The 20,885-nt window shown below is 32.7% G+C and overlaps 1 protein-coding gene across 1 annotated transcript in view; it reads right to left on the bottom strand.

The window, feature by feature from the left end:
- ELP4 (elongator acetyltransferase complex subunit 4) overlaps positions 1–20,885 on the bottom strand; it is a 244,084-nt gene that overhangs the window by 106,910 nt on the left and 116,289 nt on the right. The window contains exons 8-9 of the mRNA XM_028087751.2: positions 17,174–17,282; positions 14,095–14,201 (exon numbers count right to left, since the gene is read on the bottom strand). Of these exons, the coding sequence (XP_027943552.1) occupies positions 14,095–14,201; positions 17,174–17,282 (216 nt within the window). The remainder of the gene's footprint in view (positions 1–14,094; positions 14,202–17,173; positions 17,283–20,885) is intronic.

Consider the following 20,885-nt stretch of genomic DNA (forward strand, 5'->3'; position numbering starts at 1 on the left):
AATTAAAATGGCAAAAGATTCCAACTCAAGTCTCATACAGCTTAAAAATACTTTGACTAGCTCCAAAATTACTTTTAATAATACACTTACATTTTAAGCTTTAATGTGGTCTTACTTCCCTGCGTAAGAAATTCCTACAGTTTAAAAAAATGAAGTGAAAAATAAAGCAAGACTTCTCGATCCATACCGGCCACTTAAGCCTTCTGTTTTAATTTGGCTATCAATTACATCACTAGGTAGTGTGGATAATGAGCAGCTAATCTTTCTTTGGTATACTTCTCCTGATAAAATCAAAACTTGTTAGAAATATATCCTTATGCTTCTTATTATGCAGTCATCAAAAGTTTAATGCTACATTTTGATTAATTTACTTATGGTAAAATAATCTTAAATAGATTATAATAAAGTTGAAAAATCACATTTAGTGTTGCTTTTCTCACTTTTAGTCATCTGAAACTCATTTGTGAATTCAAACACGCTAAAAACAAAAATACTGATTTTTAATATTTAAATTCCATGGACCTGTAGTTCATGAAGGCTTTTTAACCTCAGAATTCAAGTCTATTACTTTTATATTTCTAATTAACACCTTATTTAAAAAAAAAGAAAAAAGTTCTTTTAAAGGATGTTCTAAAGATTATATGTGCTTCATGTTTAAGATTTTAAGTTAAATGTACAATAAATAGCATAAAATGGTTAATTTAATTCACAATGTTTTATAAAATACAAAATCTAAGGAAAATAAGACATACACATAAATTTTAATTGTTTCTTATATATTAGGTGTTTATTAGGAATCCAGGTATAGTATATAAAATAGCAATTAATGTATGGCTTCAGAAAGTAGAGTTAGTACTAATGTAATAGGTGGAAAGTTGCTTTAGCATCTGAAATAATTTTCTAGCAACTGTAGTTGGTAGAGACTGAAATGGGGTGCCTCTAAGAAAGTGGGTTCCTCATGAAGACAGAGAGGCTGGGTGAGAAAATATGTGCAAAGTGGCTTTGAAGCACTTTAAGCTCCCTTCTGATTTTAGCACTTTAAGAAATCTAGGTATTTCCTCAAAGAGACACACCTGCATTATTAATTCAGAAAGTGCAAATTACATATCAAGTGATTATATGAATTTAGTATTACTCAGAGCTTAATTTTAAGATGATCAGTCATATCCTCTAATTGACAATGCTTTCAGTGGATTTTCTTTAAAGCATGTAGTCTTCTAAAGTAGCGGTTCTTATTTATAGCAAACTTTCTCTGTAAATGACCAGATAGTAAATATTTTTTGGCCCTGCGTGCCAAAGATATCAATTTAGTGATGTAGTGTGAAAGCAGCCATAGACAATTCATAAACAAATAGGTCTGGCTGTGTTCCAATCAAAGTTTATTTAAAAAAACAGTAAGCCTGGATTTGCCCCATAGGTCATAGTCTGTGAACTTCATGCTTTAAAGTATCAGGGGCAAAGTTGGTTTAATATTGTCTTTTACTTACCTATTTTTACATGAACCAAACCATAAGAATCTTTCCACTAAAATGATGGGAATGTTATAATATTTGAATGCTAAGGCAAAGAAATGGCTCATATTTATGGCACTATGAAGAGTTGATCACACTTCCAAAATATCTTTACATGTACTCTGTTTCTTGAGTAAATTACACATTAAGTCAATAGGACCCATGAAGGAAATGCATTCAGCTATAAATTATGCACTGTAAAGCTTTTCTTCTGAATATAATTGTCTTTAAATTTCTATCTGGGCCAGAATGGTTTCCCAGGAGGAAATTCTTAAGAAGCCAAACTGAAGAATTAGATTGGGACTTGTCATTTCCATGTGCACAAAGAGGTCAGTGGGATGATTCTTCAATAATGATAGTTCTGATGATTTGTTATTACAGCAGTGATATTAGTTGCCTTATTACCAATGCACATTTAAATCTGAACTTAACCAAATGTTGTGTTTATTGTTACACTGTACATAATTATTTCATGCTTCATTCCTGAGTCTCACAAATCTTCTGCAATATTTCTCTGTTAAAAGCCAGGAAACCATATAGGCAATAAAATCCACTCTATTGGCCCAAGAAGACCAGGCATATTAACAGGCAATTACTGGCTGGTTCAAAGGGGATTAGAAGGTATAGGTACTTTAAACCCAAGAATCAGAACTGATTCCTGTCAGGTCTGGGGGACTTTTACAAATTTGGAAAATTTATTATAATATCTTTTAAGATGAAGCATTCAAAATAATTTCAAGTGGCAATAAAATGACAGTGAGTAATGATTCAAATAGAATACCACTTTTTGGTAGCTAAAAATTATATATTTCCTCACTTTCTATCTGATATTTCTGAAGAGTACAGCTCAACTTCATTTCAGCAATAACGGTTCATTATATTATTAGCTGATTTTGAAATAATTTTTTGTTGAAGTATGACTGACACACAATATCCTATTAGTTTCAGGTGTACTGAAAGTATCATTGTGATTTGATATTTTTATACATTATGAAATTATCCCCATGATAACTCTAGTTACCATCTGTCACCATACAAAGTTGATACTGGTGACTATGTTCCTTTGCTGTACATTATATCTCCATGACTTATTTATTTTTATAAATGGAAGTCTGTACCTCTTAATCCCCTTCACCTACTTCTCCTGCTCCCCCAGCCCTCTCCTGTCTGATAATCAACAGTTTGTTTCTTGTATCTATGAGTCTGTTTATGTTTTGTTTCATTTTTCACTTGTTTTGTTAAGATTCCACATAAAAGTGAAATCCTATGGTATTTGACTTTCTCTCACTTATTTCATTAACATAATACCTTATAGATCCATCCATATTGTTGCAAATGGATCAGCTGCTATTTTTGAAGATTATTTTAACTATTTAAAACCTTAGAAGTAGATTAACCATTTATGAAAACTGTATTAGCAGTATCAGACTATTAGAGATAGTCTGAAATGGTGAGATTTTATAGTTATACTAATATGTTTTGAGCACTGTCAAGAGGACATTCATTCATTCATTCATTCAATATATTTTTTTATGATTTTATTTATTTATTTGACAGATAGCGACACAGCGAGAGAGGGAACACAAGCAGGGGGAGTAGGAGAGGGAGAAGCTGGATTCCCGCGGAGAAGGGAGCCCGATGTGGGACTCGATCCCAGGACCCTGGGATCATGACCCGAGCCGAAGGCAGACGCTTAACGACTGAGCCATCCAGGCACCCTCATTCAATACTTTTTGAGCACATACATGATCAGGTACTGAACTACTAAGAGGATACAATGATGAATAAAACAGACATAAGTTTAAAAGCATTTACGCACCTAAATGAAACACATTTTCCTAAAGCTTCGATATTTTATAAAAGAGGCTTATGCATGATCACGATGTTTTCACTATGCTAAAGAAGTATGGCAGCAAAGTCAAACAAAACACTGAAGAGTGGATATTCAAGAGCTAAACAATGAGCAGAGATTACTTGGATCAGGGATATCCTTGGCTGCTTACATCATGATTGACCTTAATGACTGGCCTTAGTATTTTTCTATAAAAATCAGTCCTACAGGTTTTTGAAGGGTAATTTATCATTATTCATTTGATTCTTGACTGAAACCCATTGTTAAATTACTTTTGTTTGACCCAGATTTGATTTGGCATTGGCTACAAATTTAAATTTTTTATAGTACCCAGCAACCCCCCAAATAATTAGGGGTGTATAGTTGTGTATCTGAATGGCCAAATTCAGAGGGAAGAATCTAGAAAGTGCTGGATAAATTTATTTCATTAGTATATTTTTACTAATTTGATTTTGAGAACAAAAAATAACTCACACCTCATATGTGTGTGTGTGTGTGTGTGTGTGTGTGTATACATAAAATCTAAAAGCATTAAAATTACTGCAAGGTACAAAGTATTTTAATCATTAATTTCACTCTCATCCTAAAATCTTAATTTATTGAAAAATCAGGTGAGTGAATTCATTCAGCACAGATCATTACTAATACTTTATCTGCACCACCATTTGTTTCCCTCAGAGCATTGGAAAGGCTGTGAGAAATAATGAAAATAAATCACTGTCTAGTTTGATTACTTTTTCATACCTATCCCTTACAAATTTTTAACTTCAATACAGAAAAAATGGGGTATATACATCTTAGCCATTTTGAAACATGCTAGTTTTATGGTAAAGAACATTTGAACACTACCACTGTGCTATGCTTTTCTGTATCTGGACATGATCCATGGATTTAAACAACTGTGTGAATATGTGTATGAGCAGTTTTCCTTAAAAACTTTCCTTAAAACCTTAAAAAAATACTTAAAAATATTATTTTAGTAATATTCTATAATTATATCAAGAATATAGCACTAGTGCATTTGGTTTTGCTCATTTTAGCAATTTGTGAAAATATTAATAAAATAGTATTGTATTAGCTTTTCCCTTTTCCCACTGAATACAAGATAAGTTGACCCATTTATTTACAGGCTCAACAAGGGCAATCCATTTCATGCTATAGCACTGACCCTTAACAAAGATCTTGTAAATGAGTAGCCTATTACAATATGTACAAGTGACCTTTAATTGCACCAAGAGGCTTTTTGTTACAGGGTTTTCAATGCTACACCATAGCTACAGTATAGGTTGGTAAAATATTTCTTAGGTTGTTGAGAAGATATATCAACAACCCTCTTCCCTATCAAAATATATATACAAAAAAAGTTTGAGGCATTTAACTAAGTCTACATTATAATAATGCCTTTTAAATGACTACTGATCAGAAGGATAAGCTGTTTTTCCAATCATGGAAGAATTAAATATTTAGAATTTGCTTAAACAATTCATTAAGTCATTAAAAATGTAATAAAATTCAACTTTGTTTTTAATAAAATAGGCTTTGGAAACAAAAATAGTTATTTCAAACCTCGTACTAGGTTCATTTTATAACAGAAAATTTTAATCTTAGTAAAAGACACCTCTTCTCTGGAACTTTTACATCTTCAAAATGTTTAGGGAATAATTACATATCCAACAAAACATACCCAAATACTCAAATACATTCCAAAAGTTATTTATGTTAAGTAAAGGTATTTAGAGCAAAATTTCAACGAAGTATGGTCGGATATTACCACTGATTTACTCAGAAATTTCTGAATGAGTGCAACATATTTTCAACAGTCTTACAAAAAACTGAAACCAAATACTCAATTTCATTAAACCATTCATATTAAGTATCTTATTTCTGGAAGGCTCATGCCAAAATGATTTAGTCTGATTCTCTACAACAATGGTGGGTTGACTTGACAGCACCTGACAAAACAGTTCAGTGAACTTCACTATACCAGATACAAAGAACCTGAACTGGCTACTCTATGAAATGTCCATTGTGGCATGGAGTTATGACAGTAATAACTCTGATGAAACTTTAATTTCTACTTAAGTAAGAGAACTGCTTTACTAGTTTTGTGGCTAAAGGCATTTCCATTATACCTCAGTTTCTCTTAGTCTCTTAAAAGTTTTATTTTTTAAAAAATAATAATTTATGTTAATCTCATATTTCCTTAATGAGGAACATTTCTTATACTAAACTGTAGAAACTGTTTTACTAATATTGATCAATAAAAAAGGAAAATATTTCACAGTCATAAGATTTATTGCTTAATTTTGCTTAAAGATGGTATTTGAAGGACTTCCAATAAATGAAACATATGCAACAGAAAAAGAAATAGGTATTAATATGAATGGATCAAACTTTCATTAGAACAAGTTATGATAAAAAAGGAGGCAAAAAAAAATTTTAAAAACTGAATTTGGTATCTTATTACCTTATAAAATGTATATGCCTTAATTATCTCACAAGATAATTTTTGATGCTTCAAAGATGATATAGGTAAAATAATTTAGAAAAATATAACATGGTAACTATGAGCAAATTAATATTTGCAGAAATACCTGAATGTCGAATGTAAATGAATATAATAATAATACACTGTAATTATATTTCAATGGTTTTGAACCATATCAAAATAGTGAACCAAAGCAAGGGAACCCTGTTTCTTTGTATAGAATATTTTCCCCACATTACATAGCTAAGATCTAGAAATCCTACAGAAGTGGTTAGTGTTTTCGGGAATGGCTTTATAGTTTTTGTAAATTAATTTTTTTATTAAAAAATACCTACCAAATACCAGAAATTAGTAAAAAAATAAGGAAAAGTACAATCTTGCAATCCTAATGTTATATAAGGGAGAAGCTATGATTAATCCAATCTGAATTTTATAAGATATTTTATAAAAATAGAGTACAAATGCTTACTAGGAACACAAGAATTTTTAACATGAATGTTAAAAGATTATATATCTCTCTGTGTGTGTATATTTTTGAGGTTTGTTCTTGTTTATGTCTCAGGGCAGAGGCTTTCTGGCTCATGCACTGAAGATGAGATGGCAGTACATCTTGTGGCGTGGTGAGTAGCTGTTGTTTAAGAGCCCAGGCTTTGGTCTAAGTGTCATTTGTCAGTTATTAACTCTGACTTTGGATAAGTTAGGTTACCTGATCTCTTTCTCATTTATAAAATGTAGATAATCATGGTATACAGTAGTTGTGAGATCTCTGAGGTAATGGCTATAAAGCACTTGCCATAGTCCTAGGCCCCTGTTAAACACTCAAACTTTTTATTTTTAAATCAGTAATAATTAACAGAGCTCCTGAACATGTTAACTTTCCAGTGTAATTCTGTACATGGAGTTAAAAGATCTGGATTTAATCCTAGCTCTATGACTTTGGGAAGGGTACATAACTCCGTATATTCCCTCACATTAAAATGTGTGATAATGCCAATGGCAAGGGTTCCTGTGAGTAACAAATAAGAGTTAAATATTGTAGTCTATATGGAAGCACCCAACACAATGCTGAGAATGAATGAGATACCCGATACATGTTTTTAAATACACTTATGGTAGACATGAGTTTCTTTAAAAATAGTACTTTAACAATTTAACAAATATTTGTGGAATACCTACCATGTGTGCTTGGGATTTCGCCACAAAAAAAGACAGACTATGTCCCTAATCTTGTGACGCTTACAGCAAGTAAGGGAATAATGTTGAAAAATAACAAACTAACTGATAATCAATTGTAGTAATATGTGTTACACTGAGAATTAAAATAGTGTACGTGATAGTAGATAATTGAGCGAATACTTCAGATGGGCCAGTCAGGGATGACCTCTCTAAGGAGACTGAGATATTTAACCTGCAATCCAGTGAAAAGAAAAAGTCATGAAAGGATGGAGGGATGAACATTCTGGACATTTGCTGTGCAAAGACCTTGAAGAAGGACTAAAGATGTTTTAGGTACAGAAATATTCCCAAAGTTACCTATATTAATCACAAAGCTCGTGGATACCATATTTATTAAGCTCTATAATGTGTTCTTACTCTTCTAGGCACCTTGGAGGTTATGTCAGTAAAATATATGTTCTCACCTTCTAGCTGATGAAATGGGATAGCCATGATTTGTCATCATTTTTGGTTTTCTGTTTCTCTGTCTTCCTCAGACACTATACATAGTACATTGTGGCAGGAAGTGGTTTAGGGAATACCATATAAACTGGGTGATATCTGCTACAGCAGTTCTACAAATGCTTTAAGAAAATCCTTGAAGTACTGCAATATAATTTTCCTGGAGCCATACCATAGAATACATACATACTTCTGTATTGGCAAAATTCAGGAAAGAGGAGAAGAGATTTTTTTTTCTCTTTGTATCCTTAGATGATGCTGAGTCTGTACCATCCTGATCTCAAAAGTGAGACTGCTGGACTATAGGTACCACAGAATCTTTAATAGACTCACGGACTGAAAACTATTTGGCAAGATTCTAAATATTAGACTTTTGCTTTGTGCCACCATCTTTCTATTCAAATATACGCTTTCTTTATATTCCTGACAAAAATGTAGTATTAATTGGTATAAAAATTAGTGCAATGTGAAATATTAGACTCTAAGTTCAATTTATAAAATGACCATTTTTATACAGAAATTATTCACAGTCAAGGTGTCATAAGATAATTAAAAATACTTCTCAAAGAAACAGGATGCATTTGATGAAACACAGTATAAGTTTAATTATCTCAGGTGTTGATGACAGTACAGAAACTTTAAGACATATAATAGCCAAACATGAATTTACTCTTCCTTGCCAAATGAAGCAATGATGTTCTGCCAGGCCAACTCACAGGAAGCATGTGAGATGAACAGAAAAGCAAACGGGCCCTATGCTGCCTAAGGGAAAGTCAGCAAGATGGCAGCTTCAATCATTCGGAATAATACTAACGCAGCCTTAGGCTTTTCTCAGAATGGAAACATGTCACTATTACTGCAATGTTCCAACAAATCAGAATGCAGAGAAAAGAACACTTATGCAATCACATCGTGGAAGGGCACTTTACTCAACATTTAAGTGGAAAATAATTATAAAGAAATTTCAGAAAAATTGTCAGTGAACATAAATGACTCAGGGAAAAATTTTTCTTTTAATGCGCTTAATAGATTTTTTAAAAGTACCACTTAGAAAGAATTTCCTTTTACATTCTCCTTAAGGAATTATTAATGTAAACACTAATTTTTATGAAGTGGTAAGTGAAAAGTTTGGGATTTGGGCTGCCATAAGAAATATTCATTTTCCCCCTGATACAGTACCATCACTTTGGAAGTTTGATCAAAGGGGATAAACTTTCCCAACATTTATATAGGAAGTTAAAAAAATACTTCAAATATTTTGGGAACTTACCTAATCAGTATACTTTTTAGCATGTGTCTGGTCATGTAGCCATCTTTGGTCAATCATCAAAAAATCAAAGGCAAATTGGCATGACTCAACCCTAACTTTAATACCGCATGATTGTGTCGTGTAAGCTTGTTTTGTGTGAGAGCTGCTGTGGTTTTAGTAGAGAGATTAACAACCGGACCTAAGCTGGCCTCCAAACCTTGCCCTGCTGATGCCTCAAGCTCTTTGAAGTCTGACCATCATACCTGGCAAAACAACAGTGAGAACTAGGATGGTGTCAGATCTAATCAAGTTGTTCGCTGCAGCATAGCTAACTATGGGGTTCACTAATTGGCCCAATTGCGGATTATACCTTTTGCTACAGATTCAAGACAATAATTTAGTTAAATGATGGTTTTTTTTTTTCCTTATCTCTTCTAATTAAGATTCCAATGTGGGAAGAAATAGGATTAGACAGAGTCTCAAAATTGTGTTCCCCTTAAGGTGGTATGCACTGTTGATAGGCTCGCTATGACATGTGGAATATATAAGAGCACAGTATTACCAACTTCTGGAGAGTCTGTGAAACCTATATGACCCTACTGTATGTCTACCTTATTTAGGAATTAAAAGTATAAATATGGGGATGGTAATATAATGAATATATTAAGATGTAAACATGCACAAAATGACATTTCCATTGTTAAAGAATGTTAATTTGAATTTATTTTTGACAAATGATTTGATCTATACGAACAGATGCCTATGTTCCACCTTGATTTTCTTTTGCTAACTGCAATATGTATGGGAAGTGAATATTTAAATATTTATGGAGGGCATCATTATCAGAAAAGTATATTGGACTATATAGTCCATCATGCTACAGCTTAATGTTCTTGAGTCAGACATTTATGTTTCCATTATTTTTTTTTAGTGACATAATTGTTAATTGACAAATAAGTTAACCAACTCTCCTCTCTACCTCTAAGTATAGTAAACAGTCACCTTTCTACTTCCCATTTAAAACTGGAAAGGCTATTGATACAAAATGTAGGGAAGTAAGGAAACCTAAGACCAAAGATATCATGCAACTCTACGTTGTCCAACATTGTCATAGTGACTACAAGAGTTTATGCTTTTCCAATATGTAAAAATTTCAAATAATTCTGCTGAATCATATCAAGTGTACTGTAGTACTATATAAAGCTAACTTATACTGATGGCATATAATATTTTGATCTTAATACTTAAGAATGAATTTTCTAAGTAAGTGCATCAAAAATAGTGTTACTTAATAGATACTGGTTTATCAACTCCTCTGTGAGAAAAAGTTCTTGATGACTGAGAGGTACCAGAGTCCTGTGTTCTGAATTAGGGGCAAAGAATTAAAGACAATCTTGAGAAAATTTAATCTACTTTGATTTTCTGGACTCTCAATATTCATTTAATGTGCAAGACCCACATAAATATACTACTTATCATAATTACTATTTCTGGACCAATTAAAACCTATATAAGTATTGTTTATCCTTATTTTGAAAATTTGCTGTTACGATATCATCAAATTATATGAAGCCACATTTCAAATCCTACCAAATCTTACTTGTTTAGGTATTACAATTACATCATAATTACTAATATAAAGAAAAAACTGGTTAATGATGATCCCAGCATTAGAGAAGCAAAAATTACAGAAACTGAAAAAAAACACAAGTCTAAGTGGTTATTTCAGCTTGGATGTGAAGCTATGTACCCAAGTTATATTTCCTGTGGAACTTAATGGAGAAGGTAGTGTTTATATGTCACTTGACCAGTGGAGCTTACATAATATTTGTAGCTGCATTATTTGGATAATTTTTCAAACTCCATAACTTATCTATATACACATATTTCAGCAAAGATTTTATACCTGCTAAGTGTATGACTCTGTTCTTAGTTCTGGGATAGATACGAAGATGAAAAAGACATACTTTCTATACGTTGAGTCTATTAGTAAAGCCTTTTGTTATAAAATATTCAATTACTACATAGAAAGTATAAATAAGCCAGTAGAGGGCCTGGTACACACAAAGGCTTAATAAGTCTTGTTATGACTGAATAAAGGTTATGTGGTAAGCCAAGGAATAAGTAGTATGTCGTGGTTAATCGAATATGCTAGAGAGTTACCATGTACAGTTTACAAGGATTATACATTTTCAAAGAATTGGAAAGCTTTTTTTTTTTTAACCCGAAGCCAGAATGAATCAACCTTATATTTTCTCTTTTACTTACCCAGAACACAGGCCAGGATTTTAGTGTCATTACTATAGATATGATTCTGCTATGGTTTTTGTAGAGGGTCTAATTTATAGAGCTTCATAGCTGATGAATACTAGGTATTAGTAAAAATTTACTGTGATTAGATAAATAAATTCGACTTGAATGTGAATAATACCAATACACAGCCCAAGAAGAAAGAAATATTCTTTTGCCTTTTCCAAATCACTCAAAGAAATTAAAGACTGCTGGTTAGAGCTGCTCTATTTGCTAGAGGCCCTTGGTGGCTGTCAGTTAAAAAATTTTTTTTTTCAGTTTTCATATATAAAAAGAGTACTAAATCAAAGAAAGGGTATCCTAAAAATAGAAATAAGGGTATTTTCTTGTTTTGTTTTGTTTTTTTTGCTCCTTGTTTCCAAACATGCCAACCATGTGAGACCATGTGACTGATAGAAAATTCCATCATGTAACAGATCTACCTGTATGGAATCAGAAAACTTATTTCTGCTTTCCCGCTAAACCACCTTTCTCTTCCGAAAGTAAAACACAGATTCAGTGCCTGCTATATTAGGGTCTCACACTTTACAGACTAGTAAAGTATACATCTTATTATTATTTTTTTGGTATCAGTTTTAATAAAAACATTTGTTGTGCATATTAAAACAATGTCACATCATAATTTTCCCCCAATGAAAGAATCTTCTCATTTCCAATTTCTACAGTGTATCACCAAAGACTTGCTATCTGTTGGGTATGCATTTTATAAGGTATAATGCTGCATTTAAATCATTTAGTCTTATGTGAACCACATGACTTTATCTTGTTATAATTATACCTATATATGCTACTATTAGGTTTGTTTCGTTCTTGAACTCCTATTTTTTCTAATCACCAAATTGAATTTTATGGCATAGGTGAATAAATTATTTGGAATGTGTTGCACCTATATTTCTATGTATAAAAAAAAGATGGTTATAAACCAAAAAGGTAAAGGATTTGATCAACTGTATTAAATATTAACTTTTTAAAAACCAACCATCTATTTGTGTTTTGTTTTCAAATATTGCTTCAAACCACAGGTGATCAATTATAATTATTCTCTTAGTTCAGAATGTTGGGAATAGAAGAGAGGAAATGGAACAGAAACCTATGTGGTTTATAAAAGATCTCACATCAGCTCCAATGGTAAAGTATAGTCACTTTATTAGAATCCAAGTTTATTCAAAGGAGAGGTCCCACTTGACATTATTTAAGTCTTTTATTTCTATCTCCTCACACCCAAAATAAGACCCAGTGTGTGTGTGCATATACGTGTTGTGTTGTGTGTGTGTGTGTGTGTGTGTGTGAGAGAGAGAGAGAGAAAGAGAATAAACGTGATTCACACTACAGTGCTACTTTTTTCTGTGGGTGCACTATGATTTTCACTAGGGAATCTGCTTGCTTAGTTTGTATGACAAGATACCTTAGACCTGCTTGTCAGAATACTCATTTGGGAGAAAGGTGTTGCACAGAGGAAAAAAAAAACAACCCCAATTTTCATAAAAAATATAAGTTCAACTTAAAAGAAAATGATGAGGCATGCTTTCCTTGTGACACTAACTATAACTTTATGCCTCTAAAAATTTTAAGCAAAATATTGCTTAAAATTGGTAAATAATAATGGTAAATTTCTTAGTATTCTATCAGAAAAACTGAAACAAAGTTTGAACAATTACAGCGTTGGGTTCCATTTCAATGGTTTCTTTTGAGAACTAAAGCAAATTAGCTCAAGAATCAGTATTTCTACACTCTCTATCTTTTGGCTTTAAGTGGCTTTTGAAGGGAGTATCCCCAGATGAGAAACTTCTAACACTCCTGCAGAGATGACCTGCTTGAAGAACTGGCTGCCTGATTAACTATTAACTGCTCTCAATAGGATTAGATAATTAAGGACATTGATGACCATTAATTAGGAGGAGGGCACATTAATTTGTCACTGGATAGGGCCCTTACAATGATTTATAGGTTAGTGCTACTTGCAAATGTGAAGGGAAAGAGAAAAAGAGGGAGAACCATGAAGTTACCTTATCAAGTGGCCAGCTAAAGAGGGCAGAGGGTCAAAAAAGGGCCAAAGTGGTCACTTAAGGGTGAAGTCCCAAACACCAAAGCAGTGCCAAGCCACATTGACCATCATTTGGTGATGAAGTTAAAAATATGCTAATTTATTGGTGGCAATTCTCTCTTTTTATGGTTTCAAGCAGTTAAGACAAGTGGCCTGCTTAAGAGCTTTTCATTTGAAAAGAGATTAAACAAAATGGTTTGTCAAGGCTGCTTGGCTGTTTTATGTCTTTGTTAAAAAAATTGCACCGACTATACTGATAACTATCACATCACCCAAAAGCCATCTCTCCCTGGGCATTTATTTCGTTAATAAATACATCAACTCTAATTGCTTAATAGTGCTATGTTCATTTGCTCTTTAGTAAGATTAAGTTGAAATAAATCTTTTGTACCACTACTTTCTGTCATGACTGCTTGCATAAAGGTCACAAAAAAAGTTTTAAGTTTTGTAGAAAATTGACTTAAAGACACTGGTGTAAATTATACTTTGTTTTGTTCAGCATGGAAAGCGGAAAGGTGATTTCACTAATAGTAAAAAAAACTGCTTTTAGAATATAGATAAGGATCCTCTTTTCTTAGCCATACACAATTGTGGGTAGCTTTCACATTCCACACACAAATAAGCACAGCTCATTAACATTTAATTAAATATGCTTTTGAAAGCCTTGGAAATACGCATGTCATACTTACCATGTAAGTTTGGAGCTTACTTTGAATAGACGTTTAAAACAAAATCATTCTTTGCTATACTCTAATGATATGCCATTAAAAGAGAAAAAAATAAGAGAGTCTAAAAACATTATTTTGTTACACCAAAAGAACAAGAATATTAGCAGGAAACGTCTTCTAAGAATTATATATATATATATATATATATATATATATATATATATACACATACACATACACACATAGACTATTTAACTTTAAGTCCGTGAACTAAAATACAAAAATTCTCTCTTACCTCAATGGTGAATAGCTTCCTTTTTAATTTAAAAGCTAAGTCTTTGACATCGGATACATCATAAATCAAGTTATTAAGCCGAGGAATCTGCCGAATATGAATCAAACCTTGTGAAAAGGAAATTAAAAGAAAAAAATTTTTTAAAAACACTGTCTTAGTGCATAAATTAAGAGTCTTACAGCAGAATCCTGTAAATTTACACACAAGCATCCTCCCCTTTTAAAACTGGAGCTTACTACCAGGAGCAATGAAGCAAATGGTGTGATTATACTCAAGTAATCAAGCAGAATAAGATAAACAGAAATCCTTGTGCGAGGAAAACTAATTGCATTTTGGTACAGAAGTACAGATGTAAAGAGGGATCTTAATACTTGTCAAAACTACAGCCGGTTTGTGTGTGATTTTCTCTTGTATTTACAGTAAGCAAATATGGCTATCACCTTGCATGCTGCCCACGGCACCACTGAGTGATCTTTATTTTATTAAATGCACCAGTAAGCAGCCAGCAAAACAAGGCTTATGGGTTACTGATAACCAGTGAAGCACTAATGAAAAGTATTTCATTTTGTACCTTATTAATGACTTGAGCAAACCACTGAAGAAAACTACATTTCAGAGCACACTGTAGGATCAAACTTTAACCCCTATGCCATTCCAAGACCCTCATTTCTGTGGCATGTTAGACCTTTGTGTAGCTGTTATAAGCTTTGTAATAGTGCTAGGTAAACCGTGAGCTTTGGCCTCTTGTCAGTAGAAACACTTGCTAATTTTTTCTGACAAGGGCACTGGATGCCTTTTGTGCAGCTTAATGCAGTTTCTGACTAAACTCAGGGTCATTTGCCACAGATGAAGACATGGAAGATTCTTCAGTGCATCTCTCTGCCTGACTCAGCCCATATTTAAAATCATCATCCCAAAGACACTGATCTCCAAACATGGAGGAAGAAGGCAAATCCAAATCTGAACAAATAAGATGCATCTTATTTAAAGAACTGCTTTTCTAGTATACAGTTGTGTGTGTGTTTGAATGCTTAGTAATATATGTATTCATTTTAGCTTCAAAGGGTAAACCACTAGGCGCTTAACTTCCAAAATGGCCTTTTCAAAAATAATTCACTGAAATATCTGATTTAATTTATTAAACTTAAAAAAATGCAAAATATGTTAAGAAGACAGCTTTTAGGTACAGATTAAAGATATCTTAGAGCTACTTAGTAAAATACATTAGAAACGAGCACACCAGACTTTCACTTGCACACTCCTCATTTTACCTTGGGGTGTGTGTGTGTGTGTGTGTGTGTGTGTATGCTGATTTAGCTCTTAAGTCAGGAGGCCTTACACAATGAATGAATACAGTTTATCAGGTCCTTCTTATTAACAGAAATGCTACTTGTCGTCAAAACCCTTCAGTAATCTGTTGGTAATAATTTATCGATTCAGAGATTTCAGCACAAAACATCATAGCCTTTCACCCTTGAAATGTTTTAATCAAAATAACTGTCTTAGAATATAAAATATAATTTACTAAATTTATTAGGTCATAATACTTACAGATGATATTCAGATATAATTTATTAAGGTAATATTTAACTTGAGTTGTTTTAAAAGAAAGCAGAAATAATAAAAATTGAAAAATAGTTTATCTAGTTTTGAGACAAATAAGTCCTAGGGATGTAATGTACAGCATGGTGACTATGCTCAACAATAATGTGTTGTATATTTGAAAGTAGCTAAGACAGGAGATCTTAAAAGTTCTCATCACTAGAAAAAAAAACATTGTAAACTATGTGTGGTGATGTATGTTAACAAAACTTAACTGTGGTGATCATTTCATAATACATACATCTCTCACATCATTACTTTGTACACCTTAAACTAATAGAATGTTGTTTGTCTATTATAGCTCAATAATAAATTAAAAAAAAGGAATAGTTTAAACTTAATAGTCCTCTTCCTATAATAGTGACAATAATGGATTAAATAATTATACATAGGGTTAATCTGGGCATATAGCATATACAGTTATGCAAGTTAACATAAGGCAAATTATTTTATGTAGCTTTTGTTCACAGCTTATACTTTCTGGCCTTTAACAAATACTTGATTGTTAGATTGTGCTGTTTTATTACTTTTTAAAAGATTGTATGCTGACTTCAAAGCAGTGGTGGTTATCATATAAAGTATCATATCTTTTTTTTTTTGTAGACTCTAGAAATTGTCACAGTCCTGCAATCACAATCTTATATAATCTTCTAGCAGGCTTCAAATAAGATATTCAGTCTTTAGAGGTTTCCATGAAAGTACAGTAGGTCCACAATAATAACAGCAATAACTAACATTTACTCAGTATAAGTAAATAAGTAAAAATCTATCATTCCCCATATTCTGTATTTTATTTAGAGCTAAGATGTGCAAAACTATTAAACCTTTCCTATTTCAATGATTCTATGTAAGAACCCTTATTTTAAAAAATCTCCAAATTAACCAAATGACCAAAATATTACTAAAAACTTCAAAAAAAATTAAAATCTGATTAATTGACCTGTGTTTATACTAGGGTGGCAATATTATAAAATTTGCTCAAAACTCAAACAACAAAATGAGCAAAGTCCAAATATAATCAAAGATGTTCACTTTCTGAAAATGTGATTGACTAGGGTTTTTAAAACATAATAAGTATGAATTTTATTTTTCATATAGGTAGGCTTTGTAAAGCATAAACCACTATACAAAGCTGTTGTTATTAGAACTGATATATTTATTTCAAACATGGCTAATAAGTACAACTGATTTCATGACAACTTTAAATCCCTGGGACAATAAAATTTTTATCTGACTGAGGCATGGCTTAGTACTTGGGTTTGACTTCTTTCAAGTAGTTAGCACAGTCCATAGTCTTAATGTAGTTTGGTGACAATCTGCCATGAAAGAATGGTCAGGAATGGAAAACATTTAACAGATATATTATAAAATAAAACTCATGCTACCTGACAGTAGATATTATGACTGGATACAATGCTTCCAGGTACCCAAGAGGCAACACAGGTTATTCTCTTCTACTTATAAAGGTGCTGCTTACCATGATAATCCTTATATAATGGGTTGGTTTCTCTCTCAGAACCAATGAATGATTCCAGACCAACTACTGTATCTGACAAGTTTGTAATACGAGCAATAATTGCTCTATTCTGTAAAACAAGAAACAAAACACTCATTTTATATTTAATAATATAACATGTATTCAGTGCCATTATACCATCTCAGTGACAAACTGTAGAGGAGATAAACTATCAACGTAGAGAAATAATTCAAAGCTACCACAGGCTGAAAACTGGATGAGAATATGCACTTAACTGAAAATTCTAGCCCATGTAGGGGCTATTCTAATTGGAAGAGCTGAGGGGACATATCTTATTTTTGGTAGAGAGCATAAATTGATTATTTTTCTTCTGTTTTAAGGGTCAAGGCTACCTTTATTCTCACACACTATTCTTTTTCAAATTACTTTACCCATTGGAAAATCTGATAGACATCAGGACTCAGAAGCAGTAGATAGTACAGTATAATGTGTAAGGCAAGGTCCCGCTATCATCTGTCAACTGGGACCAGGTCCCAGCCCTGTAACAGCTGAGGTCCTCTGTATCATTTTAGAATCACGGAAGGGTCCAGCTAAGAGGCTGCAGCATGGCTAGCTCTGGAGTCTTCTGTTCTCTCCTTCCAGATGCTGCTATTTGGCTCTGGGATAACAATAAAGGCAAAGAAAAGAGAGTAGACAACTAGCACTAAACTAGTAGCCTACACTTTCCTTCCCAATACAATCTGACATGAACCAAAAACATTGTTAAATAATACACTGTAAAAAAGGTCACATTTTAAGTAGCAAAAGTTGTAAAATACCCAGAATTTCATGGCTATAAAAAATCATTAAAAATATAATCATTAAATACCTTATAGGTTCTCTTGAATTATTTTATTTAATGGAGATTCAGTATTTCTTTTAGCCCCTGACAGGGTGATAGGTCAGCAAATGTTTCATATATTATAACATCTTAGAAAAATTTTTGCTCTCAAGTTCTAGATAGTTGAAAAAATGGTTCTAAAATTTTATACTTTTGAAACTCCCATTTTATACACTCGTAATATCAACCAGTTTAAAAATGATCTTTAGAAAAGGATGGGAAATGTAAAGCAGTTAAGAAAATTTTAGTTTGATCCTATGACCCCTGTTAGAGGAAAGTCCAAACACAATGAAACACATTCACTTCCTATAAACACGACTGACTACTGAGCTTACTGGTATTCCTCTGCTTCTTAAGTCTTCTAGTAAAGATTGCATAAGAATGAAAAATAAAAGAAAACTGGTCAATGTTACCTGACTCAGTCTGAAATACATAGTAGCTCCTGTCACTAAACATTATGCTGAAATGACTGGTTAACTCATACCTAGGGCAGTATTTGAAACTCCTCTGTAAGTAGAAATATGTGTTGTATAAAGAATGTTTCAGCCTTTGAATCAGTATGCTTAAAAGGAACCAGTAAAAATAATTATCCTTAATTGGCTTTAATACTCTTAATCATGTGGGTACCAAGTATAGAAAAACAAACATAATTTGAAAATGCCTATTTTTTTCTAAGGCAGTTTTTCACTCAATGGTGAGAAAATAATACAGATTGATTCCTTACTTTCAGTTCTATGCCACAGGGGATGGTCCTACTCCAGGAATAACAGGGGCTTCAGAGGCCATAAACAAGTTCCTCTCAATATTTCTTTAGCCAAAGACTATTATATCAAACTCATCCAGGTTGGGTTTCAGCCAGTTATTCTTCACCCAAACAAAAATGTCTGCCAGACATTCCAACAGCTGGGAGACAGTTCACAATGAGTCAACTTGAAAATGATTCATTGTGCTGAGTACTGAACAATGTTGGGGTGGGGGTGGGGTGTGGCTGGGTTGGTTGTAGAGGGTGAGAACAAGTGGGAGATGAAGAATAACCATGTGGTTCTCCCATTAAGAAGAATCTTAGATAACAACCAGCAGGCTCTTATCATTTCATTTTTAGGATAAACTCAACTGGGAAGAGTACTCCTGTCATGGACCCTCAGATGAACAAGCACTTATAAAGGCTACTGACAATATTTCTTAATCAAAAGGTCAGATTTCCTTTTATCTATAAATACAAGACTAAGCCTTTGTATCTAAATATCTGAATCTAAAATGATTAAAAGTCGGTTTTTGTTAGAACTCAAGTATTCAGATATGCAGTGATATAAACTAGGGCTTTTTCAATTATTTTAATAATAGAAATTATAAGGTTTAAGGATGTCTTCCATTCTAGTAGCATATAAGCAAGGTCCTGTATATTTAAATGGACAACCTGACATTCAAAGAGGGTTCTTTAACCTTGAAATTTACTAATAAACCACTTAACACCCTGTAAGATTTGTCAACATTATAATTCTTTTTAAGGTGATTTATGGAAGATTTAAAAAAATCGACCATCCACTTTGTAGAGGAAAACTAATGAATTCCAAAATAAAAGATGTATACAGCCTGGATTTAGAAATCTCAGAAACTCATTCATATAGTTAATTTATTGTGTTTCTAAGTTCCATAGGTTTACACTAGAGTTATTAACTACAAACTAAATTTGATTTTAAAAGCTTTCATGAAGTCTTAGAGCAAGAAAAATAAGTTATATTTAAGAATGACCTTACTGCTTTCTGCACAGCAGTTTTGGAGAATAGGTTACGTAATGTGGCAAACTTGATGGTGAAAGTTGTACAGATATCGAAAAAAAATGTCTATAGAATAAAAAGCACTGGAAATTATATAAGAATAACATCTAAGTTTCTGACTGAGATCATCTTTATCTTAATTATAAACTCATTCAGTATTCCAGTGATGTATAAAAGCATAAAAGATATTTGGGCTTGTAAATGTACATATTTTTTTAAAAAGCTAAAATAGTGTTACAGATTACTTCTGTACTCACAAGATTCATAGGGAGTATGGTATATTGACACAATCATATCTTAAAACTACTCTTGTCCAAAGGTCTTTCAAATCATAATGGTCTTTCACATAAAGGTAGGTAAATTTACTTAAAAGAATACTAAGTGGTCTTTCAGATAAAGGTAGGTAAATTTTACTTAAAAGAATCTAAAATGGATAGCTTTAAAAATCCTCAAAGGCATAATAATCACAATTCACTTTAGGGAGAATACACTATGGACAATAAATTGTCAAAATATAATTCACAGTGTTCAGAAAGCTTTAGCATAATGATCTGAGCAGAGGCCTTGAAACTGGAACTTCCATATTCTCATCTTAACAGATTCTAAGTGTTTTTATGTTATTAGCCAAGATGTGAAACCTCTTTGGTCTGCAGTATACGTAGTTGGAAATGGAGAACCTCAAGGTATTTGTGCATCAGTTACTTGGACATAAAATTTGAGTAATTTTTGTGTTAATTTTGAAGTTGTTACATTATAGTTTCTAATAAGGAATATTTGAGTAAGGACATTCAGGATTCACCAGTAGGAGTAAATTAATGGTTATATTCATGCATGGCACAATGACATCACCCAAGTATGTACAATGATACTGCCACCCCTCCTCCTTGCCCATCTGGATGTGAAAATCTAGGATGGCTCAAAAATCCTCCCTATACTAGACAAATCTCCCTTCACTCCTGGGTGAAAGTTGTCAGCTCTGGACAGTAGCCAAGACATGACTAGGAGGGAAGCCAGAAGAGAAGAGAGCCAGTGTCCAGGAGTTTTAAGAGTTTGC

This window comes from Eumetopias jubatus, unplaced genomic scaffold (assembly GCF_037043125.1).
Source record: "Eumetopias jubatus isolate StellerSeaLion01/CBP00866 unplaced genomic scaffold, mEumJub1_p1.0 scaffold_13, whole genome shotgun sequence".
NCBI lineage: Eukaryota > Metazoa > Chordata > Mammalia > Carnivora > Otariidae > Eumetopias > Eumetopias jubatus.